The sequence below is a fragment of the Microcaecilia unicolor genome, chromosome 4 (genome assembly GCF_901765095.1).
Source record: "Microcaecilia unicolor chromosome 4, aMicUni1.1, whole genome shotgun sequence".
Classification (NCBI taxonomy): Eukaryota; Metazoa; Chordata; class Amphibia; order Gymnophiona; family Siphonopidae; genus Microcaecilia; species Microcaecilia unicolor.
The window spans coordinates 148,649,949-148,676,597 of NC_044034.1; the positions used below are offsets into that span (position 1 = coordinate 148,649,949).

The 26,649-nt window shown below is 42.8% G+C and overlaps 1 protein-coding gene across 1 annotated transcript in view; it reads right to left on the minus strand.

The window, feature by feature from the left end:
* NAV2 (neuron navigator 2) overlaps nucleotides 1-26,649 on the minus strand; it is a 463,718-nt gene that overhangs the window by 38,133 nt on the left and 398,936 nt on the right. Inside the window, 5 exon segments of the mRNA XM_030200720.1 lie at nucleotides 2,319-2,491; nucleotides 2,892-2,900; nucleotides 9,728-9,873; nucleotides 12,876-12,987; nucleotides 15,670-15,753. Coding sequence (XP_030056580.1) covers nucleotides 2,319-2,491; nucleotides 2,892-2,900; nucleotides 9,728-9,873; nucleotides 12,876-12,987; nucleotides 15,670-15,753 — 524 coding nt within the window.

Below are 26,649 nucleotides of genomic sequence, written 5' to 3' on the forward strand. Positions count from 1 at the left end.
CAGCTGCATTACTCTCCATCCCATCACAAAAGTTTAATATAAGTCCAACTGCTCCAAAAGATCAACACTACCAAAAGCCCATTCCCTCCTCCCTCCATTTGCATCCCCTGATAACCGCCACAATTTTCAGTGACAGAGAACTCATGAGGGTGTGCCCACCAGCGTCCCAATCCGCTTATTATTATTATTTGTTACATTTGTACCCCGCACTTTCCCACTTATAGCAGGTTCAATGCGGCTTACAAAGTAGTAAAATAAACAAAGTTATAGTGCAGAGAAAACAGGCTAAACTAGTAGAGTAATGGAGATGTGTAGCTAGGTAATATTAAAAGGGAGAGGGAGTAAAGGAAGTAGGGGGAGGTGCTAGTTTAGTCAAGATTGAGAAAATCAAGGGATAAGGTCGGGGTATGCATAGGGTAAAATAGGAGGAGGTATGGTAGACAATATTGAAGCTAACCTTAACTATATTAATGTGTGAAGTAAAATGAACCCACTCACCATACTGTTAATCTAACCCATCATATAGAGCAGTGACCCCTGGTCTAGGGTATAATTTACTTAGTAAGTTGTAGACACAAAACAGTGCCAATAAGCTTACAAACGAATCCAACTTTAGACCTAAATCCAGTTTTACTTTAGGTCACTTATGCAATCAACTGCATATAATCAAAAATCAGTCTAATGCCAACATAGAAGCGAGAGCAGATCAGGACTTCTTGTCTGTTGAGGCAGTATCCGACAGCCTTGACAGTCTGCGGCCCTTCAAATTACGATGCCACTTGGATTCAACAGGAGGGGCCTTGTTACTCCCTTGAGCCACACAAACTCCATCTGGAATATCTGGTACTTTAGATTCAAGTAATATATCCCATGCTTCTTCCACAACCTGAGCATGGCGCTGGGCTGCTTGTATAGTGAATATGACACCAGAAGGATAGCTCCACCTGTAGTGAATTTACTCCGTTCTCAGGAAATTCATCAACCCTCTGAACGCTCGACTTTTTTGAAGTGTGATAGGGGAAAGATCCGGATAAAGTTCTATCACAGCTCCTTTCCATTTGAGTAGGCCTTTAGTGTGGGACACAGCAAGCAACCGCTTTGTTATGGTAAAATCTTGCAGGCATGCAAATATGTCTCATGCTTGGCTCTCTCTGTGAGGCTCCAATGTCCAGTGTGCCCAGTCCACTTTAATGGCTACTTCCGCCATGTCTGCACCCTCTAGGCACAAAATGAATTTAGCCAAATTAAGAGAGAATTTTCTTTAGTGAGACCGCCCTGAATGATGTTAAGCAGAAGATTGGATCTGTCCATGAGAGGCAGAAAGAAGCAGAGCACCGCATTGCATCATGCGAGGATCTGCTGGATATAGTTAAGTCTACCTGTGAAGGTACTAGCAAAGATGTACAAGCCCTATGGGACAAGGTAGGGGACCTGGAAAATAGGTCTCGCCATAACATTATTAGAGTGCGGGATGTCCCAGAAGAATCTGCTTACACTGACTGCACTTTAGTTATACAGGATTTAGCCAAATCCTGTATAACTAAAGTGCAGTCAGTGTAAGCAGATTCTTCTGGGACATCCCGCACTCTAATAATGTTATGGCGAGACCTATTTTCCAGGTCCCCTACCTTGTCCCATAGGGCTTGTACATCTTTGCTAGTACCTTCACAGGTAGACTTAACTATATCCAGCAGATCCTCGCATGATGCAATGCGGTGCTCTGCTTCTTTCTGCCTCTCATGGACAGATCCAATCTTCTGCTTAACATCATTCAGGGCGGTCTCACTAAAGAAAATTCTCTCTTAATCTCCAACATCCACTTGCCAATGCGACGAGAATGTTAGGTAAGCGTGGAACACTGCATCTGTGCTGTAGTCACCCTCCGATTCCTCAGAGTGGACCGGCGCCAACTTGGATTGCGTGAGTCACCTGACAGAAGAACACAGCTAAAAACACTGGCAATCAGTTGTCCTGCTTTCCAATTCTCTGCTAGTTGCAACAATCTGCACCAGCAGGAACACAATAAATCCTCCAGTAAGCTTAGATGTCGGTGAATGTTTTGATTAGCCCCAATTAAGATGTGCTGGGACAGAGCCCCACCCTTAAGCTGCCATTCGGGACACTGTCATCCACCCCCCCCCCCCCCCCCGAAAGCAAAGAAAGAATTTCAGCTACAAAGCAATACATTCTGCTAATTCTGAGAAATGTCACTAGCAAAAACATGGCAGCCAAGTATTTTAAAAACTATGTAGTGAATGCTTACCCAGTTTGCAAACAGCTGGCATTTCATGAAGTGTTAATTAATGCTTTATACTTACAGAGAGCTGGAATGGGAGCTCCTCATTGGCAGGGTGGAAAGAGCGGATCCATTATGCACCAACTTCGGTGAGGAAGGCAAGGAAGAGTCTGTCATCTCCTCGATGTCAGAGTGAGAAGAAGCGGATTTTGGGGATTTCTTTTTACCAAACGCTTGTTTGAAGGAACTTCGTAACTGTAAAGCAAAGAGGTATCTTAAATGGATCTGAAAGTGGAAAAATTCAGTTACACGAAACATGAAACACACACATGGTACATATGAGTAACATGGATGGAGACACATGGATGGAGACATTTATTTTTAAGAGAAAGGTTAATGAACGTCTTTTTTCCTTGCCATTACAAGAAAGGGCAGATTTAATAAAATGGCTGCATTTTCCTTCTCTTCATTTTAAAGTCTTAGTGCTATAAACGCTGAATTAAGCTCTCAATAAAATAAGTTTTTATACTTGAGTTACTGCAAGGCTTGGTGTGAACACAAATAGGTTCAGATGAGGTTACTGGTAAGCGTGAGGTTAGTAGTCTGAATGAATGGGTTAGCTTGGTATCTGTATTTTAAAATAGGTCTTTCTTACCTCATTGACCTGCCAGATGAAGAGCAAGCGAAAAAAAAGGAGGGGGGGGGGGAAGGAAAAAAGACAAAATTTAACAGATAAAGCCAGTGATGGGGTGGAAGGGGGGGGAAGCTCAAGATTTATAGGACAAAAATGACTTGATAACAAGATACACAGAATAAAATGTTTACACACACTGATCTCCCTGAACCCCCTGAGGGTAAGGAGAGCACAGAGACTGTCTGATGTAGCAGATGGATAGTGTACAAACAGATTTTCACACAATACAATGGAAAACATTATGAACCTTTAACAGCTGTTGCACTTCTCTCGCTCCCCGCTATTTAAGTCAGATTGCATTTTCAGTGATTTGTATTATCCACTTTTTAGGTTCACTTAAGGGCTGATGCAGAAAGCCGCACGACAGAGCCACTGCTTCTAACGCAAACATAATGAGAAAGTTTTGCCTGCCGATGTAGTAAGCTAATCATATACAAATCTGAAGCATGCAGAAGATGTGTGCTAATCACAGTAAGCCTACTGGACCCTTGCGCACAAGCTCCTGTGCTGAGGACAGCTAGCACCAGGCACACGTCCGAGCAAAATAAAAGTGTCAGTGCACATCTGAGCATTTGCAGGAAAGTTATTCAAGATGGCGGTACAAAAGAACAGGTTTGGTGAGAGTCTGCCGAGGCGGGGGAACACCAAGATCCCACGAAGAAACAGCAGCAAAAACAGAGAAGTGGGAAATAGATCAGGCAATCCAGAGACAAACGAGGAGATGTCAGCTCGATTATACACCCACGCATTTTTCACTTAAAGGTCTTTTTAAAGACCACATTGTTCCTTTCTCTGGAACCTACGGTTATTGACCATTTGATGGGGTTGCATTTTATTTAAAGACTCCAGATGCAGGCTACCAGCCAAAACACGGTACTGTGTCGAGTCTTCACCAATAAATTGTTCATAATCGACTGAAGTCTCCTCGTTTGTCTCTGGATTGCCTGGTCTATTTCCCGCTTCTCTGTTTTTGCTGGTACAAAAGAGCAGATCACATTAGGAAAAGAGCTGAAGTGCTGTATGTACTGCTGCTGAATAGTTATGCGAGGCTGAAATCTTTTGGTTAATACTGTTTTACTAAAATGAAGTGGCTTTTATACACCTCTTAGTTACTAAAGTCCCTGAGGCAGCCCTTGCGTGGGCGAAACATGGCCTGTGTCAGGCTTTCTTAGTCCTCACATGAATAAAGTATTTTAAAGGAAATTTCCTACTGTGATTTGCTCTTTTTCACTGCCATCTTGGATACTGTGGATCGCTTGCCCTGTTGTTTTCCTGGAAAGTTATTCTCCAGATAAATGGTAATGAAAGAGAGGGTTCAAAAGTACACAAACAGAAGCCACAAAAAGGCCTCCGAGACAATCAAGAGTTCTTTAATGAAAAGACCTGACACAGGCCATGTTTTGGCATGTATACACCTGTGTCAGGGGTCACTTTTATTACTAATAATTCTTTTTATTAAACAAGAAGAAACAAGAGAACAGTTCCATAACAAAGAACGATATATATATGAACATTACCCCATACATAATCCCCCCCCCCCCCCTTTTCAGGCCACAAAGTATCTAAACAGAGAGAAAAGCACAAAACAGCTTGAGGTCTTGACTCTTATGACCTCAACCACAAAAGGGAAAGGGGAAATGGGACTTGATATACAGCCTTTCTGAAGTTTTTTGCAATACATTCAAAGCGGTTTACATATATTCAGGCACTTATTTTGTACCAGGGGCAATGGAGGGTTAAGTGACTTGCCCAGAGTCACAAGGAGCTTCAGTTCCCCAGGATCAAAGTCCACTGCACTAACCACTAGACTACTCCTCCAAAAGGCTGACCTTCTAACCCCAACACCCTTCCAACACCCCCCCCCCCCCCAACACACTTCAAAGGCTATGCAGGCAAACCAGTCCTATTTCGAAATTTATTAGGAACTTGGCTACAAGCAGTGAGCAAAATCGAAGCTAGATAAGGGTCCCAAATCAGCAGAAATGCCTTTGGGCAAGTACTAGCCCCATAGGATTCCCAAATCATCAAAGCATGAAATGTATTCCTCCAATACTAAAACATTGGAGAAGAATATTGCAGCCAGTAGTTTAAGATTCATTTCTTACCCACAATGTATGCTTTACCTATAAATGTATGTTCACTTCTGGACCGATGACTGTCTCTCCCGGCTCTCAGGACACCCTTCCAGTGAAGGGGCTGAGGCAGTGCAAATCCAAACTTCAGTCACTCGAAGCACTAAATCAAACATTTGGGAGGATTGGGGGGAGAGACACGGCCACCAGAGTTTAACACCCCCAAGGCTTACTGAAAACCCCCACGGGCCTCAGCCTCCAACTTGAAGAGAAACACTGGAGCAAAGTATGCACAGAATATAATAAGATCTTTTTTTTTTTTTAAGTCAAAAGGGAGAAATGAGAGAGACTGAAGGGTTCACCTTCTTCCACTTGCTGGAGACTGAGAATACTAAATCTCACTCAAACTGACCAGGGCTCTTATTGGCTCTCACAAGAGTCAGAGTTCTCAGTCTCCACCTGCTGGAAGGCATGCACAACCCATCAGTCACATTCTGGGCCGGTCCGGAGGGACACTAAGGAAGTATGCTTTACCTATAAATGTATGTTCACTTCTGGACCGAGCACCCAAAAAGAGGTTTTAAGAAACAAAATAACCTCCAATGATAAAACTAAAGGATGTCCCAACAAACGCTGCAGATAGGTATGAAAGGCTATCCAGAAGGCCCTAATCTTCCTACAGGCCAATATACCATGGAAAAACGTGTTATCCTGTTCTCTACGTTTCACACAGCAAAAGGTGTCCACACATCCTGTGTGAAAGGCACAATATTGAGAAAAGTAAGTGTGATGCATCACTCTATATTGACATTCCTGTAATTTGGCCTGATGGACCAATTCTGGAATTTGTGTAACATGCACCTCAATGGGCGACCCACCTCCCCTTGTCAAGCACAACAGCTACATAAGTGGGGGGACATTTTGCCGTTGGGTTAACAATTTGTGAGACCAAGAGATGGAAACTTGATCCAACGCATCACCTTCAAAAAATTTCTCTCAAACGAGCACCAAAATAAAGTAGCATGCTCCAAGCCGGTTGAGCTCGAAAATGACTAGTGCATTGCAAATAAACAAAACAATCAACTTGCAGGAAGGAAAATCTCTGCTGCAAGACTGCAAAAGACAGTAAAGACCTGTCTTTGCTTACTAAGTGTTCGACACGATCCAGGCCTTGCAACCGCCCAGGAGTCACTTTTAATAAAAACTCTTGAGAGATACACACAACTAATAAATAGTAGTCCTCAAAAAAGCAAACCCGATCTGAATTCAGAATCCTAACGGCGTCTCAGCGCACAAATATGGGTTGAACTCAGATGCAAAGAGTCAGTTCAAGCAACATTAAAAGCTGCAATAGCAGATAGTGCCCTTGTCTTAATTCACTGTGGTTTGTAGTAAAACCGCCAAAAAACATAACTTGATTGTCCCAGTCTTGGGAGGCTCTTTTGTGTTTTTCTTTTGTGAATTCTCCAGATAAATATCAGCCTCCCAAACATTTCTTGCACATAAAGGGGGGAATTTAATTAATAGCGTCTAAACTTAGGTGCTAATTTTGTGCCCAACTTTTGCTGCAAAAACACATCTGATGGATGCAAGGCCCGAAACAGGGCTGAAACAGCAGACCGGCATGGAAATACACTTATGCATACAGTCAGAGGATAGCACCTAAGTGTTTCTGCGCACAACTGTAAAGGGGGCATTCCCATGGGAGGGGCATGGGCATTCCAGAAAACAGTGTGCAGTACTATAGAATACCGTGAAAGTATGCAGTAAGTCCTCGCAGCCAAAGCTGGGCACAGAATTCAGTGCCCAACACTATTGTATGAAAAGGGCTCATCCCGCAATGTCCTTTATAGAACAGCAGTGAAAATTCAGGGATCACCCAGGGCCCCTTTGTACCTTTCACATGGAACCCTGACAGATTATTTTCAAAAGGAGAAAGCATGAATATAAACAAGATGATAGGAAGGAAACAAAATTCTTCACCATCATTATTCTATGCAAGCCACTCATCAATCCTGAAAGATGGAACAAGCAACCAAACAAACCAAGGAAAAGAAGACAGCAATAGGTCACCAGCAGTGAAACCTGCAGGACACCCCGGAGGCACGCTTAATATATACATTTTCCTTGGCCTTCATTGCTATATTATTTTCAGTTATAATAGTTCTATGTTTACAATATTCCAACATTTTCATATAAGCTTTAAACAAAATAGATATATATTTTGCAGAATAGCTCATTTCCAACCAAAATATATAAAAGTGTGTGTATAATCTGAAACGAGTGCCACAACATTACTCCCTATAATTAACAGCCTTATAATTAGTAATAAATGTCCTTACATTTGTTCCTTGGCTTTGCGGATGGTCATTTTACTTTTCAATGCAAATGTTTCACAACTCTCGTTTCTGAAAGCCTCAGACAGGTCAGCTGTTCGACAGAAACGACGAGGGCAATTCTAAAACTGCCCTCACCTTTTAGGTTTGTCTGGCATAACTGTGGTCACGCAAATATGGCAAGGGCGTGTGTAATCTACACTATTCTATAGATTGCGTCTAAGTGGCAGCTCCACCCATGCTCCGCCGCTTGCATTTCCATACTGTGTAATTTATGCATGTCCTTACAGAATTGCACTTAGTCAGGGCTGCCGAGAAGGGGGGGGGGGGGGCAAGATTCTACAGGCCCAGCATCCAAGAACGGCCTGGCACAGGCAATTGAGACTGCTCTGCTGGCCACGGATCCGTCTTGCTGCGTCCTGCCCATGCAAAAACAGGAAGTTACTTCACAGGAGGTGGGATGTGACAGGAGGCGAGATATGGCAGGAAGGAAGAACGGTGGCCGGCAGAGCAGTCTCTCTCGATCGCTGCTGCGGGGGCAGGGGCAGCGGCGGGGCACTGACAATTGTTTGCCCCAGGCCTGGCTTTGTCTCTTGGTGGCCCTGCACACGCAACACCTACAGTGGGGGAAATAAGTATTTGATCCCTTGCTGATTTTGTAAGTTTGCCCACTGACAAAGACATGAGCAGCCCATAATTGAAGGGTAGGTTATTGGTAACAGTGAGAGAGAGCACATCACAAATTAAATCCGGAAAATCACATTGTGGAAAGTATATGAATTTATTTGCATTCTGCAGAGGGAAATAAGTATTTGATCCCCCACCAACCAGTAAGAGATCTGGCCCCTACAGACCAGGTAGATACTCCAAATCAACTCGTTACCTGCATGACAGACAGCTGTCGGCAATGGTCACCTGTATGAAAGACACCTGTCCACAGACTCAGTGAATCAGTCAGACTCTAACCTCTACAAAATGGCCAAGAGCAAGGAGCTGTCTAAGGATGTCAGGGACAAGATCATACACCTGCACAAGGCTGGAATGGGCTACAAAACCATCAGTAAGACGCTGGGCGAGAAGGAGACAACTGTTGGTGCCATAGTAAGAAAATGGAAGAAGTACAAAATGACTGTCAATCGACAAAGATCTGGGGCTCCACGCAAAATCTCACCTCGTGGGGTATCCTTGATCATGAGGAAGGTTAGAAATCAGCCTACAACTACAAGGGGGGAACTTGTCAATGATCTCAAGGCAGCTGGGACCACTGTCACCACGAAAACCATTGGTAACACATTACAACATAACGGATTGCAATCCTGCAGTGCCCGCAAGGTCCCCCTGCTCCGGAAGGCACATGTGACGGCCCGTCTGAAGTTTGCCAGTGAACACCTGGATGATGCTGAGAGTGATTGGGAGAAGGTGCTGTGGTCAGATGAGACAAAAATTGAGCTCTTTGGCATGAACTCAACTCGCCGTGTTTGGAGGAAGAGAAATGCTGCCTATGACCCAAAGAACACCGTCCCCACTGTCAAGCATGGAGGTGGAAATGTTATGTTTTGGGGGTGTTTCTCTGCTAAGGGCACAGGACTACTTCACCGCATCAATGGGAGAATGGATGGGGCCATGTACCGTACAATTCTGAGTGACAACCTCCTTCCCTCCGCCAGGGCCTTAAAAATGGGTCGTGGCTGGGTCTTCCAGCACGACAATGACCCAAAACATACAGCCAAGGCAACAAAGGAGTGGCTCAGGAAGAAGCACATTAGGGTCATGGAGTGGCCTAGCCAGTCACCAGACCTTAATCCCATTGAAAACTTATGGAGGGAGCTGAAGCTGCGAGTTGCCAAGCGACAGCCCAGAACTCTTAATGATTTAGAGATGATCTGCAAAGAGGAGTGGACCAAAATTCCTCCTGACATGTGTGCAAACCTCATCATCAACTACAGAAGACGTCTGACCGCTGTGCTTGCCAACAAGGGTTTTGCCACCAAGTATTAGGTCTTGTTTGCCAGAGGGATTAAATACTTATTTCCCTCTGCAAAATGCAAATAAATTCATATACTTTCCACAATGTGATTTTCCGGATTTAATTTGTGATGTGCTATCTCTCACTGTTACCAATAACCTACCCTTCAATTATGGGCTGCTCATGTCTTTGTCAGTGGGCAAACTTACAAAATCAGCAAGGGATCAAATACTTATTTCCCCCACTGTACATGAAGGTGTACATTTAAAGAATTAATATGCAAATTAACCAGGTCTCTAGACTAGGGGCAGCCAATGGTATTAGATCAATGCTTCCTTGGGGATATCCTGGAACCCTCACTTTTTGATGGTTCTTGAGAACTGGAATGGCCTGTGTTTGGGGTGAATTTTGTAAATATCTTACCCAGTTCTTTCTTTTCTTCTTTTTGGAATCGCTTTCTATGTTGCTGCCGATGCTGGAATGGCTGGTGGTGCTATTAAGGCTGGACACACTGTCAGAGGAATGCTGTCTTCGGATCCGCAGATCAGCCGGCTGTGGTGTACCATTACCTAGTAGAAAGCAGATAAAAACATAATACCTCAGTTTAAAAGAACTTTAACTTTCATTCAGAAATCTAACTACAAGAGAAATATCAATGCACGAGTCACTGAGTTTAGTGCAGTTTCTACTAGACAGGTGTGTGCAGTGCAAAAAAAAAAACCTTAATTACATTACTACAGAAGAAGCACCAGTGTTGGGTTTGAAAAACGGTCCATCTAGATGCCTTTTTTTTTTTAATCTCCCCTGATTTTCAGTAAATAATAGATTAAAAGAAAAAGAAAAACTGGGTCCATCACACTCGGTATCCTGTTTCTAACAGTGCCTAATCTGCACCTGCAGGAAGTACATGGCACCTCCTAAAGGGGGATCCGTTCTCTGTCACTCACTCCCAGAAGGAAAGGGGACGTCTACCTTGCTAATAACTTGTCCTGTCCTCAAAAAATTTCTCCAAATCTATTTTAAATCCCAGCTGTTACTAATGATCTTGATGTGAAGGCTCATTTTAGATAAAAGAGAGAAACTGGAATTCATCCATCCAAGTCAGGACGTGTCCAATTACGGCAGTATTTCAGAGAAGAAAAAATACTTATAGGAGTACGCATTTACTATTACAAACGTGGAAAACAACAGAGGCATCTTGACAACTTACAAGAGTATTTTAGAGCTTACATCCGACAATTACTTGTGTATATCCTGCTATTTTACAAATCTAAATGAGTAATTCTAATTAAGCACAGAGGGCACAACCTTTGTGCACTTTCAATTTTGAGGGGGAAAATAAACCATGGGGGATTAAGGAGGAGATGTCCCTTAAATCCTCCTATAAAGAGCTGCCCTGCATGAGCACTTTTTAAAAACCTATATGTGCCTTGAAGGAACTGTACGTCCCGATGTCAATATATTGTGGCATTCCCAAAATGGCCGCTGACTAACGGACAGCAGTAGCCGTTGGCTCCAGCTACCATCTCGGAGTAAACCCTTTTCTTGAGCCATGGTTTGGCCTGTTTTTGATCGTGCTGGCTTCCTGAAGGTCTGCAGTGCTCAGACTCACTACTGGTTGCCTCTGTTCCGGTCCAACATCACGGGGAATGCGGCGGTTCATCCTTGCTCTGTTGCCAGCGTGTCTCCGCCCCATCTGCCCATGTTGTCAGCTGGGCCCGGCGTTGTCTCTGCAGTCCTGCTGTTTCGGGGGAGGTGCCTGCCGCAGATGTCGTCCACTTGCTGGTTGCCGTCTGGGACCGCCATCGGGATCGAGCTCGGACTCAGGGGGTGGAAACGGATCGTGGGCGAGACAGTTTCATCTTACGTCCATATCTTGCGACTGACAGCATCCTACCTACACGGCAGCTCCAGAGGGCCCTGCCTACCAGGCAGTCTTTCAGTTGAGAGTTTCGTACTAGCAAATATTGCATTGTGTCCCCTAATCACGCTGGACGGTTTGAAAATGGCTGTGCTGCACAACTACAGAGTTATCCATGGACGAGCATGAGTCTCTCCTATCTCCGGAGGGTGCGGGACTTCTACTACTCGATCAGCTGCTCGTCGTCGTTGGAGATGCCAGATAGAGCCTCTTCCTGCCAAATATGATGTTTCTTCTCGGCTCTGCTGTCCTGTTCGCTTGTCTCCAAGATTCCCAGCGAGTCAAGACCTGATTCTGATCTTTTAACTTTTGCTCTTCCTTTTCCTTCCTCCCTCCTCCTTCTCTTCCTATTCTCTCCCATGCCTGCCTATTTATTTGTTTTAAGATTGTATTTTTATTCCCTTCCTTCCTCCCTCTTTCCGTTCCATCCCTCTCACTTTCCATTGTAATTATTTTATTAGTTCATTGTAAGCTGCTTTGGGGCTGCAAAACTGTGGCAAAAGGCGGGGTATAAATGACCTAAAATAAATAAATAAATAAATAAATAAATTTATGTGCATTCTCCTTCTGAATTGGGCAATTCATATGCAGATCTGGTTTCCCCCAAGCCCTGCCCAAACCACACCCCTTACCATTTGCACATAGTTCGGATTTACACACATAAATCCTAGCTTTCTACGTTATCTGAGACATGTGTAAATGTGGGTGTCTACACATGTAAACCGTGAACAGGACTTACAAAATAAGTACCTGGATCTTCTGGCATAACATTGCACAAATGCCTGACACTCGCTGTTGAATTGGCGGGGGGGGGGGGGTTATCAATGAGGGTTACCATTAAGATGGTTTATTTTACCACAAGTTGTCGCAAATGAGACCCTGTGATAAAATAGCATGACGTGGTAAAATAACCCACCTTAATGGTAGTCAATTTGATAACTTCTCTCCTTAGTATTAAAACAACATACTTCAATGAAACACATGCCTCTAGGGTAAACTTCTGCTATTTCTTCCGTACTTTGCAACTAAGTAAGCTCTGTGCTTCCTGCGCTCCTCCTTAAAATCTGTTACCATTTTGGCCTCCAATGACTACTCAAGGCCAGTGTTAGACAAGCTGGGGCCTAGGACAGGAAATGGGGAGAGGGCCCCAAATCCTTTAGCTTTCTGGAGACTCGGAGACAATTGCCCTGGTTGTCTCCCCCCCCCCCCCCCCAACACTTCCCCTCCTCAACCCTTGAGAGCAGGACGTACTTCCACCATCCTTTCCATGTAAACGTATTTCTTGAGTTTATCTCCTTATAGCTTGTTCTAGAACATTATTCTCATTGAAAAGGGCTTTCTTGTGTACCTGGAATGTACTGTGAGGTTTCCCAACTGAAGGCAGTTCTTACCTAACCAACAAGCTGTTAGTGCATTTATTGGGAGAAATATGATCTACAAATGAAGCATTTTGGAAGACATTTGACCCTCAGGGGGGACCCTACACATGAAAAAGTAACTGGATCCTTCATAATAATCCAATGTCAGAAATTACTATCTCTCTGCAATACAGGAGCTGTAATTTTTAGAGTATGTTGCATCAGACATCACCAGGAGGACTGAAGTGTCTTGGGACTACAGAAATTTTAAATGAAGAGTCTGTTGTTTTACCTTTACAGTTCAGTTCAGGTGTGTTAATTACTCCATTAATGGCAGCTTGGGCTGCTGCATTCTGTTTCTTCAGAAGTTCAATGGTTTTTCTTAACTCATTCAGCTCAGAGTCCTGATAAGAAAGAAATTGAAATGCCTCACTGCAACATGCACTAGCAACACTCTGCCAAGAAAATGTCACCAACAGGGAGGTTGGGTACTTGAAATTCAGGGGAACCCAGGCACCTACAGAAAGAGCTCCCAGCAGTAAAGTGTTAACTGCGTCACTACATGGGTTCATGAATACAGATGTTTCTTATTTGTTTAGATTTTGCTCACACTTTTTCCAGTAGTAGCTTAAAGTAAGTTACATTCAGGTACACTGGATATTTCCCTGTCCCAGAAGGGCTCACAATCTAAGTTTGTACCTGAGGCAATGGAGGGTTAAGTGACTTGCCCAAGATCACAAGGAGCAGCAGCGGGATTTGAACCGGCCACCTCTGGATTGCAAGACTGGTGCTCTAACCACTAGGCCACTCCTCCATAAGCACAGGAGGGGAGACAGAGAGTTATCAATAGCAAGGATGAGCAACCACTGTCCTCAAGGGCCACAACCCACTGGGCTTGCAAGCTTTCCACAATGAATACGAATGAGACCTATTTGCATACAACAGAAGCAGTACATGCAAATCAACCTCATGCATATTCATTGTGGAAACCTTTAAAACCCGACTGGGTTGTGGCCCTCGAGGATCGTGGTTGCCCACCCGTCATCTATTGTCTAACTTCTTCCAAACATGATCCTGTTTGCAGTTCATATGACTGCTCTGCTTTGATGTCTAATTGTCCACTAAATCCAATCAATGATCAGGACTAATTAAATCTGCCCTTGATGGCAGATCAATTGGCTATATAATCAGTTCTAAGAGCTCTCAAACTCTTCATTATGACAGCTCTTTATGGGTTAATATGATATGTCTGGGACAGCCATAGCTTACAGATATGAACAAGAAAGAATGTAATTATTTCACTCTCTTCCAACATGGTCTCAGGGGTAGGAGTTTTATGGTGAGCAATTAAAGGGTTAAGAACCAGTGGCTCTGCCTTCCTGAAAGGTGTCTTAGCTTCACCCTCTGCTGGGCCTGACTGGTGAGCTACTGGGAGGCCTCCATCCCAGAGGTGCTGTTCCTGCACATTAGGCCACAGGTGGTAGCATTTGAAAACAAAACAGATTTAAACCTTTGCTTCAGCTGAGGTGTCTCAGCTCCCTTAGGACGCTAAACTATTTAGAGTCTGTGGAACAATCAAACACTTTCCCAATAAGCAGAAAACTTCTCAGTCCTACTGGAAGCCATAACCTGTCCCACAAGTCACTGCCTTCCATTTAAGCATCTGCTGGTAAGAGCGTGAGAATGAAAATAAGAGAGAGAGTGATGTGTGTTAGGAGAACAAACACTGAACATTACAGAACAGAAATTTTATTTAGTTATTTATTGGGATTTATTAACCGCCTTTATAAAGAGATTTACCCAAGGCGGTGTACAGGAAGTACAGTTTAACATAAAACTTACAATTGTGTTAGCAGCATAACAATAGCAAAATAACCAAGTACAAACATAAATACAATAAATGAGGTAAACTTGAAAACAGTAAATTGAAACCTAATAATAGAACTAGTGTGAAACGGTATCAAAAATTTGACTTTAGACCTTCCCCGAGTCCTAGGCTTAAAAGCAAATAGAATAGAAAGAGCATGGAAGAGATCACAGCAGCCATCTTGAAACCAGAGTCGCCATGGGCAGGAGCCCTTTCTACACTAGACCACCAGGGACTCTTAAGGTAGGCCTGGAAAGGCAGCTGGGGAGGGGTGGGGTAGGGGCTTCAGGAGTAAGGTATTATTAATGGGAGGAGGAAGATATTATGAGGGTGGTAAAGAACTAATGCTCTTGGGAGGCAAACTGCCATAATGGATCGATTGGAAAGGGGAGGACCTAACAGATCCTCTGATGCGGATCTCAGCTAATATTCAGTCAGGGCCCTCGTAAGTGTCTTCTTTGGATCCCAGCTGAATATCGGCCGGGACCTTCATAAGTGCCAGCAGCCAGCGCATGTCTGGTCATACCTGGATTTCAGTGCCCAGTCATGGCCCAACATTGAATATCTGGAATTAATTTAACCGGCAACAGTCAGCACTTAAAAAACCTCTGACTGCCGCTGGCTTAATACTAACTGGTAAGAAACTCAAAGCTTACTTTGATAAGAAGAAAGTTTTATTTTCTTGTTACATTTCTTTGAAAATAAACTGAAAGAATAAATGGGTAGTAAACTCTAAAAGTTGGGAATTGATAGACTGGGGGCAGGTTAAACTCACAGGAGGCTGGAAAATTAAAGTAAATATTATGAAGTTGAAAGTCCACTGCAAGGAGGTTTGATTGACAGGAGATAGCATCACGTAACAAGGCTGAAGCAGTCTACACCCAAGGAGGTTTAAATTGCTTCCCTACACAGCAGCCACCATCTTGATACACTCAAAATACATTACTTTATATGGTGGCAAGCTCCGCCTACTGGATTCAGGCCAGATAATGGGCCAAGCATGCTCCCGCTGTCTCCTGTCAACAAAACCACCTTGATTCATTGCATATAAACAGGACACCGGGGGGGGGGGGGGGGGGGGGGGGGATGGCAGCATATAAGGTCAAAGCAGCAGTGTCACATGAAGCTGTAACCAGGTGTTGCATCCTTCAAAATTCAAATCTATGCTACGTCAACTATGCGTTGAAAAGCAAATAAAGTGTGAAGCATTTACACTTGCCTTTTGCTCTGCAGTCATCGTTAGACTCTGGAGTCTGATAGTCATGTTTCCAAGACTCTGTTCAAAGGCTGCCACCAGATGAGCCTGAAAAAGAAGCGCAATGAGATTCTCAGGACTTGGTGCCATGTAGCAAATACCATGCCAGGCTCATTTACACTGAAATACCTTTGTAGGCACAATCAAATATTTATTATATGGGTGTACAAGATGCAGTTCTTCATGTCAAACAGCCCCTCTTCCCTCTCACCCCACCCAGCCTTCTCTACTTTTCATGCAACTGACTGTGGCACAATGGAATTCCTGGTAGAAGATGTTCGGTTATTTACATAACATAAGTGCTGGACGGTGTGGGCTGGTTTGCAGACTCACAGATATCCATCCTGCATAAAGCAATATTTAAAATTAAGATGGAATTCTACAGTATGACATCGTCATACAACATCTGGGGAGGGGAGAGAGAGGCAGCATTAATGCAAATCAAGACTGAGGTCACAAACGCACTCAGCACATGTGTTTCTAAAGGGAATGCTGAATGTTATTTTAGTATTTGTGAGTTAATAAAACATACTTCTCAGGGCTCCAGTCAGTAATCAGGTATAATCTGGTATGTCAGGTCTTTGAAAGAATCATTTTCAAACAACCACTAGACCAGTGGTTCTCCAGCTTTCTTCTGTTGTGACATACCCAACAGATGATGTTCATGTATGGGGCATGCTGAACACTAAAATTCACAGCTGACAAAAAAACCCTTCCTAAATATTTCATTATTGTTAAAAATGATGCAAGGGAAATGCAAAATATTCTTAAATAGAATTTACTGCATTTGGTAATATAAACTGTTAAAATTAAAGGGGTCACTATTCAGCCCATGACAGTAAGCAGCGCAGCCCCTGGAATTCAATATCTGAGTATGTGTGCTGACCCAGAAGTTAACCAGGCACCAGTTGATATTCAGACCACTGCCCGATTAACTTGCATATGAACTTTTTCTTTCTCCTAACTTTATGCACTTACTTAGCCGGTTAGTGGACTGAATATTGCCGCTAACCAGCAAAATGCTGACTTTGCCCAAGCTCCGCCCCCAGACTACCCCTAACCTACACGCCGATGCACAAAAGCCCTTGTAAAAAAAAAACCTTGCTTTTTGATCCCTGGTAAAAGTTAACGAGTTTGAAATAGCAAGCAATGCTCAAAGGAACTCTCATGAAAATGAGCTGCTCGCAATTACAGCAAGCAGCTCGGTAGGGAAAGAACTAGCACATGTGCAGAACAGCCACCCGCTAATCAGTGCATGCGTAGGACAGTCACTCACTAAGGGGGAGATTCTATATATTTATTAGGATTTATTTACTGCCTTTTTGAAGGAATTGACTCAATGGTGCCTAGATCTGAGTGCCGAAATCAAGGTGAATTCTAAAACTACTAGAGTAACTTAATTGGCTCAACATGCCAATCAGCGTTTTTTAACAGCACTTAAACAACAATCAGCACTAATTGACAATAATTGCAAGTTACGCACACAACTCGGTAAGCGAATTCTATAATGAACTGCGCCTAAATGGTGAAGTGTGCAGTTCAAAATAAATGCACGCACTTCAAAAGGGGCATGGTTATGGGCGGTCCAAAATTTACGCATGTAGTTATAGAATACAGCCCAGTCTGCGTAAATCTATGCGCTGGGATTTACGCCAGGTTTTCATTGTTGTAAATGGGTGCGTGCAGATTTAGGCGCGATAATATTAACTAAGCATATTCCATATACCGCGCATAAATCTTACAAAATACGCTTAGGTGAAACCGAGTTCAGAGCAGATTTTTTAGGTGCCTTATATAGAATCTGGCCCTATGTGTCAATGCTATGCGCATGCCCAGAACAGCGGGTGCTATGGAAGTGACTCCACAGCATTCTACTGCTACACACGGCTTCCATACACGCATATTTTATTTATTTATTGCATTTGTATCCCACATTTTCCCACACACATATAAGGAATAAACCATCCAGGCAGTGAAAGTTTCTTTTTCTTGGGTTCTACGCCCCAGGGGGTTTATTGTTTATATGTGTGTGTACTGTTTTTTCAAATAAACAGGTGCTGTGCCAATGTGCTTTTGTTATTCAAAGACAACTTCTTCACAGTGCTGTTATATGCGGGACACACACACACTTGCAAATACTATTTAAATATGACAGCAGACCGTTCCACCGAGAAGCCACCACACTGTACAACAGCTCCTGATCTCCCATAAAAATTTCCTCATTAAAGGTAGATGCTCCTTTCTGTGCATCAAAATCAACACCAGTGGAGGCAGGGCTGCCCTGTTCATTCGCACCTCAATCCGCTTCAATTATTATTATTTTTTTTTTTTTACAAATGTGGCTGCCTCTCCCAGGCCTCAAAACACTCGTCCCTCGAAGAGATTCAGGCAAGCTAGCGCACAGCACTGCAAGGAGGAAACGGGAAGAATTGGAGGGAGGGACCTGGCCACCCAAGAGTAACATCCCCAAGGCTTATAGAGACCCCCACGAGCCTCAGCCCGCAGATAAATGTAAGACACACCGGTGCACAGAAAAAAAACCTAAAACTAAAACCCTTAGTCTGCAAAAGACAGTCTCTACTCTATGTAACTTTACTTTTTTTTTAAACAAGAAAGAAAGAAAGAAAGAAAGAAAGAAAGAAAAGAGAATACAGGTTCTCACCACCTTCCACCTGCTGGAGACTGAGAATACTGAATCTATCTCTAGCTAGTCAGGGCTCTTATTGGCTCTCTCTAGAGTCAGAGTTCTCAGTCTCCACCTGCTGGAAGGCATGCACAGCCCATCAGTCAGATTCTGGGCCAGTCTAGAGGGACGCTAAGGAATTTCTCATTAAAGGTAGGCGCTCCTTTCTGTGCATCACTTGGAAAGCACATTTAAATAGTAATCAGCTCGTTGTAATACATTTTTGCATACGATTCTCGTTGGCTGCTACCGTGAACAGTAAAAACCATGCAGGACTCCATTTTGCATTACTCGCTGAATAACATGCACACTCAACTACATTGAACCGGTCAAAACCGGATGTTCCGGGCACAGTAAGCTTTGTGCTTTGGGGCCTTAGCTGGCTAAGAAATGGCTGGTTAGTGGATATATTCAGCAGCCAACTCACCCGCACAGTTATTACATTTTATTTCTCAAAGAAGTTTTAATCTTCACTTACTTTTATCAGTGAGAAATCTAGGACTGATGTGTTTGAATGGTAGGCAAATTCACACTAAACTTACTGTCAACATCAAACTTTTATCCATCGTCGAGGCTGTACAGAGGACACAGCTAGGATGTTTATCTTTATAACGTATCATAAAAAACAAGTACATTTTCAAAGTCTGGTTTCACCTCAGTAACAGCAACACAGAATCCCTCTACTGCCAGATACTGTGAAGTGTAACAAAACCCTGCAAACATGCTACTCAAACTAGATAACAAGCAGACCATCTGGACACCAGGCCTGCAATATTTCCACTTGGGACTAGTCGCAGCAGTTATCATTGGGGGTTCTGGGGATGCAGAAATAGAGAGCACTTATGGGGATTTCATGTATCTGACTCTCTGGATCTCTGATGATTGTTAAGGAAAGCACAGGCTTGAAGTCTACACCAAATTTTTGGTGACACATCAGTTTGTCCCGACACACTGATTGAAAAGCACTGCTCTAGATACAGAGACTGAAATCTCAGTTATTCTCAGTCCTTTTCAGCAGTAGCTCAAGGTGATCTACATTCAGGTACACTAGAAATTTCCCTGTAACCAGAGGGCTTAAGGCAACAGAGGGTGAAGTGACTTGCCCAAGGTCACAAGCAACATCAGTGGGAGAAGTGGAATTTGAACCCTGGTTTTTCTGGTCCTCAGTCTGATGCTCTAACCATTCTGTATATAAGAAAGCATTTCAGCTGTGAGTCCAAGGGCTTTTAGACATTTGTTTCTTTAACACACAAACCTTGCCTAGCAGAGACCCATGTGAGCCTCTCCTGTTAGATGTGCTATGCTGAACAGATGTGAAATGCCTTTAAGCCCACCCCTAAAGCTTAGCAGGAGCAGTGTTTGCCACTGTGCAAGTGAGGACTTCCTTGGGTAGCACCACCCTAAATACAAAAAACCCTGGATACTCAACACTTTTCCCACACATACAAAATGAAAGGAAATTCTTAGACCCAAACAGAATCCCAAAATGGCACAATTCCCTGCAAGACACCACCATATACATGACAGGATAATGACAAGGAGAATTAGAAGCTTACCAGGATATACTATATTAGGCCAACAAAAGTCACCTAAAACTTGTTTATTGATCCTTATTTCCACATATCCAAATGGACTAACAAGGCAAACCCCCACCCCCAGGCTCACACAAGGTCAGTGTGTTATCAGCAGTCTGCAAATGACAGACATTATTTGCAGACTCCCTCACCAACCCAATGTTTTATTGCAGTGCTGAATTCTTAGTGAAGTATTCTGGAAGCCCTTCAGAAACAAACACTACTAGAATAATCTCCCATGTGAAATGCGTTCAATACGGAATTATTTTATTATGTTTCGTAAAACTCTGAAAACATATTTGTTTTCTAGGCCTATGGGGTTTTAAACTATAGTATTTAATAATCTGTTTTTTTTCTCTTTCTGATTTTATGTAATTCCTGATACTTTGACATCGGTTCTCTTTTCACTGCAATTTGATTGTAACTCACCTTGAATCTATATTTGGAGAGTTGGCAGGAGAAAAATCCCTGATAACATAACAGAAGCAATTAGGATGGTATTTGGATTTCACTTCACTTGAATTTTAATATATTTACTTGCCTTTCCAAATTGTGAATAAATATGTGAATGAGTTGAGCCAGTTAATTCAGTAACTGGATTTTCAGAAAGCTATTGACAAAGCCTCTCATGAGAGACTTCTGATGAAATTAAAAGCTATGGGATAGCAATGTCTAGAAAGAAATGTCTATTGTGGAGTTGAACTGGTTAAAAGATAGAAAACAGATGGTAGAGAAGAACTCAGGAGATTTGAAGGCTGAACATCCAAATAAGTTAAATTTAATATGGATAAGGGCAAAGTGATGTATATTGGGAAGAATAATCCAAGTTATAGCTACCCAATGCTAAGTCACACATTAGGAGTCATTACAGAGAAAAAGGAATTTAATTGTCATCATAGAGAATACATTGAAATCTTCTGCTCAGTGTGCAGTGGAGGCCAAGAAAACAAAACGTTAGGAATTATTAGGAAAGGAATAGAGAATAAAGAATATTGTGTACCTTGAGTATTGTGTGTACTTCTAGTCTCCACATCTCAAACAAGTTACAGCAGAATTAGAAAATGTACAGAGAAAGGTGACCAAAATGATTAAGGGCTCTTTAGTTTGGAGAAGAGATGGCCGAGGGGAGGAAAGATAGAGGTCTATAACAAGTATTGGTTACGCTGTCAAATACTAAAGACTTAGGGACATGGCATGTAGTTACATACTGATACTTTTAAACCAAATAGGAAAAAATATATTTTCTTAACTTGATGCACAGCTAAGCTTTTGAACTTGCCAGAGGATGTGGTAAAAGCAGTGTAGCTGTGTTTAAAAAAAAAAAAGGTTTTGAACAGATTCCTGGAAGTAAAATCCGTAAACCTCTAAAGTTAACCTGGAGAAAGCCTCTGCATCCCTGGAGGTAGGTGTCATGGAATCTTCATACTTTTTGGAATTTTATCAGGTACTTGTCAACTGGATTGGCTACTGTTAGAAAGAAACAGGATAGTGGTCTAAATGGGCCTCTATTCTGCTCGTTTTGAGCGATTATGCTACGAGTTCAAGTTGGTACACAGAATATGTATATGGGGATAGGACTTGATATACTGCCGATCTGTGGTTACAATCAAATCAGTTTATATATCATATACAGGCACTTATTTTGTACCTGAGGCAATGGAAGATTAAACGACTTGCCCAGAGTTATAAGGAGCTAGCTAAGATAATATTTTTCCTGACCTCATTTGCAACTTTCTTTAAATTAGTACCACATTTTATTTACTCCTGTTATTCTCTTATCTATCTATATTTTCCATCTTTGCTTACACCCTATGCTTTCTATTTAAATGTTTTATTGTGTTGACATTATAATGTAGTATACTGTTCCATACTTTGTATTGTTTGAATATTTTTACTGCTGTAATTGTCTATTGCTTATGTTTGACTTATTCTTGCTGTATACTGCCTTGAGCGAACGCTTTCAAAAAGGTGGTAAACAAATCCTAATAAACAGCATCAGAGATAATCACATTATCTGCAGTAATACAGACCACACAGACAGTCATTTTACTACTAGATCTCATGCACCAGGTAAAGAAGACGTCAAACCTCGTCTAAGATAGAAGGAAAAAGATTTCTCACATACAGCCCATGTCTAAGAACACAAAATATATGAAGTAATTATTTTAATTCTAGTAGGTAAGCTTGCAAATTAAGGGGACACTTCAGTAAGCTGCATTACGCATTAACACACACCTACCCCTGGATTCTATATAGCGTGACAAACTTCCATCTTAAGTAGAGGAGTGTGGTAGCCGTGTTAGTCCACTCTTAAGGTTATCAATAGAAATCAAACAAAATAAAACATGGAAAAGAAAATAAGATGATACCTTTTTTATTGGACATAACTTAATACATTTCTTGATTAGCTTTCGAAGGTTGCCCTTCTTCCTCAGATCGGAAATAAGCAAATGTGCTAGCTGACAGTGTTTATAAGTGAAAACATTCAAGCATTACTGTGACAGTCTGACAGGGTGGGAGGAGGGGGGTGGGTAGGAAGTATGCATGGGGACATCAAAGCATATCATTGATATTCTAACAGGGTGGGTGTGGATAGCTTTGATGTCCCCATGCATACTTCCTACCCACCCCCCTCCTCCCACCCTGTCAGACTGTCACAGTAATGCTTGAATGTTTTCACTTATAAACACTGTCAGCTAGCACATTTGCTTATTTCCGATCTGAGGAAGAAGGGCAACCTTCGAAAGCTAATCAAGAAATGTATTAAGTTATGTCCAATAAAAAAGGTATCATCTTATTTTCTTTTCCATGTTTTATTTTGTTTGATTTCTATTGATATAGCGTGACAGAAACTGCACATGCAAATCCCCCTGTAAGAGCTTAGAAGACAGCAGAGCTGAGGTAAGGCTCTTATCTCAGACAGCCAAAGCAGAAATATGCAGGTCCTCTGAGCAGAGGCTTAGCCAAGGGTGGGCTTGGGTGGGCCCATGCCCACCTACTTTGGGTTCAGGACCACCCAGTAGCAGCATACATATGATGTGGCTGGCAGGGATCCACAGGCCCCACCAGCCAAAAACTCCCAACAAGTGTCCCTCCTGCATACCTTGTAAGTAGCAGATCTTCGCCTGCAGTGAGCAGTGACATACATACTGCTCGCACCGGCCCCACAGCCTTCCCTCTGATGTATTTCTGCCTAAGCGGAAACAGGAAGTTGCATCAGAGGGAAGGCTCTAGGGCCAACATGAGCATTGTGTATTAGTTGCTGCTCGATGCTGGTGAAAATCTGCTATTTAAAAGGTATACGGGAGAGGGGGGATGTTTGAGAGACCATATGGCATGCAGGCGAGAGAAGGAGAAACCAAATCATGGGTGGGACGGGGCGAGGTTCTTCTGCCCACCCATCTTGAGCCCAGGCCCACCAAAAATTGGGTGTCTGGCTACGCCCCTGCCTCTGAGGACAGACGCAACTGGTATGCAAAGGACTAAATAGAGGGTGACTGAAAGAAGTCCATCTGTCTTAGCTGATAAGGTGATCCGTTTATGGACTCATAGATGCAGTAGCCTACCTGGATGCAGAGTCCATGCATACGTTACAGCCCAGGGACCTTCCAAGCACTTTTCAAGGGAAAACAGATTATTTCTCTTGGAATACTTTTCTGTGCAGGTGCACAGGCACAGATGTCCCTGTCAAGATTGCACCTCTTCCTTCTATGGGCAGAGGAATGGAGGATTGGTAACAGTATATGCATGGATTTGAGAATTTAATTCCATACATTGCTTTATCCTCAACTCCCCCAACCTGCCCATCCCTTTTGACGAGGTGAAAGTAATGCAAATGATGGACCCCTCCCAAACCCTTATTTAGCCCATCATGCATTTATCTAGATGGATCCCCCACTGGTGCAGAACGAGTAGAAGTAAATCGATTTTTTACTCATTCCAAAAAAGTACAAAGACTAGGGGACACTCAAGGAAGTTACATGGAAATACTTTTAAAACAAATAGGAGGAAATATTTTTTCAATCAACAAATAGTTAAGCTCTGGAACCCTTTGCCGGAGGACATGGTAACAGCGGTTAGTGTATCTGGGTTTAAAATGGTTTGGATATGTTCCTGGAGGAAAAGTCTATAGTCTGCTATTGAGACAAACATAGGGAAGCAACTGCTTGCCCTGGGATTGGTAGAATGGAATGACGCTACTATTTGGGTTTCTGTCAGGAGCTTGTGACCTGGTTTGGACACTGTTGGAAACAGGATACTAGGCTAGATGGACCATTAGTCTGACCCAGTATGGCGAATCTTATGTTCTTATGGTTTTGGGCACCAAACCTGCTTTCACCTAAATTCTGAGAGTTATAAGAGAGAGATTTTAAAAGCATAGGCTTCTCTCTCTTAACCGTAATGGGATCAGTTCTGAACAAACTTTGATGTGATAAATGCCTTCAGGTTACAACTAGACTAAAGAATATTTCTGTTGATGAACCCCTGATCTAATCTCTAACAAGGCAGCTATCAGTCTATTATCAGTAAATTGCAAGATAGGGATCTCAGTGTATCTCTGCAAAGCATTTGAAAACTTGTCCATTCAAAGGTACTTTTAAGTCAGTGGTTTCAAAACAGCAGCACTGGATTTTTTTTATTTTTTATTTTTAAATTGTGGGATAATTCTATAAAAGAGACAAACATTTACAGGCCAGTTACACGCATAAATGTTTAGAATGCTAGTATGGATGTATGGATGTATGCATGTATGCATGTATGTACACGTGTGCGTAAATTTATGCCAATATGTTGCCTAAGAATGATTTTGTAATTGAATGCAAACATTTGATGGCATACAGTTTGCAGGCTGGCACTCAAATGGGCGGTGTCTGGACGGAGCGTTGGTGGCTCTCATAACGATGCACTTAATTTACGGAATACTGCAGGTTACGAACATACCACTGGAAATTAAGCGTGAGCACCTATGTGCACCGCATGTATATATTCAGTTACGCTAGTATTCTGTAAGGAAAAGAGAACATGACTTTCCTTTAGAGCTGTGGTGTCACAGAGGAGTCAGAAGCTATTTTAAAATGTACAGACTCTGACTCCAGCTTCAAAATAAAAAAAACATCATAATATATGGCAAACGTTATCATTTTATACTTATATATACATCATTTTAGATCCAGAACAAAAACATTTAGGGCCAGATTCTATATATGGCGCCTAAAAAAATCTGTGCAGTAAACATTTCCACCTAAGCATATTCTATAAGCGACACCTAGATTTAGGCGCAGTATACAGAATATGCTTAGTTGGTATCCCAGCGCTTAAAAATACGTGCATCCATTTACACAAACAAAAACGTAGCGTAAATCCCGGCACATAGATTTATGCGCACTGGGCCATATTCTACAACAATGTGCGTAAATTTTGGAACGCCCATGAAACGCCCCCTTTTGAACTGCATGCTTTAGAATCTAGGCGCAGTTCATTACAGAGTTGGCTTAGCCAGTTATGCGGGTATATTGTAATTATTGCCAATTAGTTCTCATTATTGCTTAAGTGCTGTTAAATACGGTTATTGCCTTGTTAAGCCAATTGTTACACACATTGTTACAGAATACGCGTGAATTGTGGCGCGGATCTCTAGGTGCGCTATATAGAACCCGGCAGTTAAAGCCTAATATCAGTTAGATTAGAAAAATAGAGGAGTTGGAGTCAGAGTTGAAGGTTTTGTGCTAGCGACTCCACAGCCCTGGTTACCACTAACCACAAATTATAGAATGCCATTTGGGAGCCCGCATTTTATCATTTATTTAAAACATTTATAGGCCACACCTATTCCTAGGTGCGTCCACTTATGCTGTATTAATGGCAGGTGTACCTGCACACTCCTAAATGGAGCAGCTTAGTGCGTAAATGACACGAATCTACAATTTTATCGTTTGCTAAAAATTAGCAAGTGCTAACTCTAGAGACACCCATATATTCCTATCGGTGTCTCTAGTGTTAGCATGCGCTAGAAATGTTAGCGTACCTATAGCGTGGCTTAGTAAACAGGGCCCACAGAGGTAGCAAACATCAAAACAACATATACAACCGGGGTGTAGCCAGACTTCGGCGGGAGGGGGGGGTCCAGAGCCCAAGGTGAGGGGGCACATTTTGCCCCCCCCCCCCCCGGCGCCACCAACCCCCCGCCACTTTTGACCCCCAGTCCCTCTCGACCCCCCCCCGCCAATCCTCCCCCGTTACCGCCGGGTACCTTTGCTGGCGGGGGTCCCCAACCCCTGCCAGTCGAAGTCTCCTTCAGCGCCGGTCTCCGAGTCTGGCGCGTTCGCTGATCTGGATTCTGTTTCTGTGAGCCTTGACGTCACGACAGGACTCACAGAAACAGAATCCAGATCAGCAATGCGCCAGAGACCGGCGCTGAACAGGACTTCAGCTGGCAGGGGTAAACTAGTAAGCAGCCAGCATGTGTAAACTGCCGATTAATGCCGGGTAAGCACCATGCGTAGAAAATATTTTCTACCGCGTGCTTTGGACGCACGTCAAAAATGGAATTAGCGCCTGGGCACATGGTAGCTGGGCGGTAGTTTCAATTTGGCGTGTGTTGGATACACATAGGCACCTATGCACCTTAGTAAAAGGGTCCCTAAGTGCATTAGGGTAAAAAATAAATGAAAGCACACTTAGCAGCCA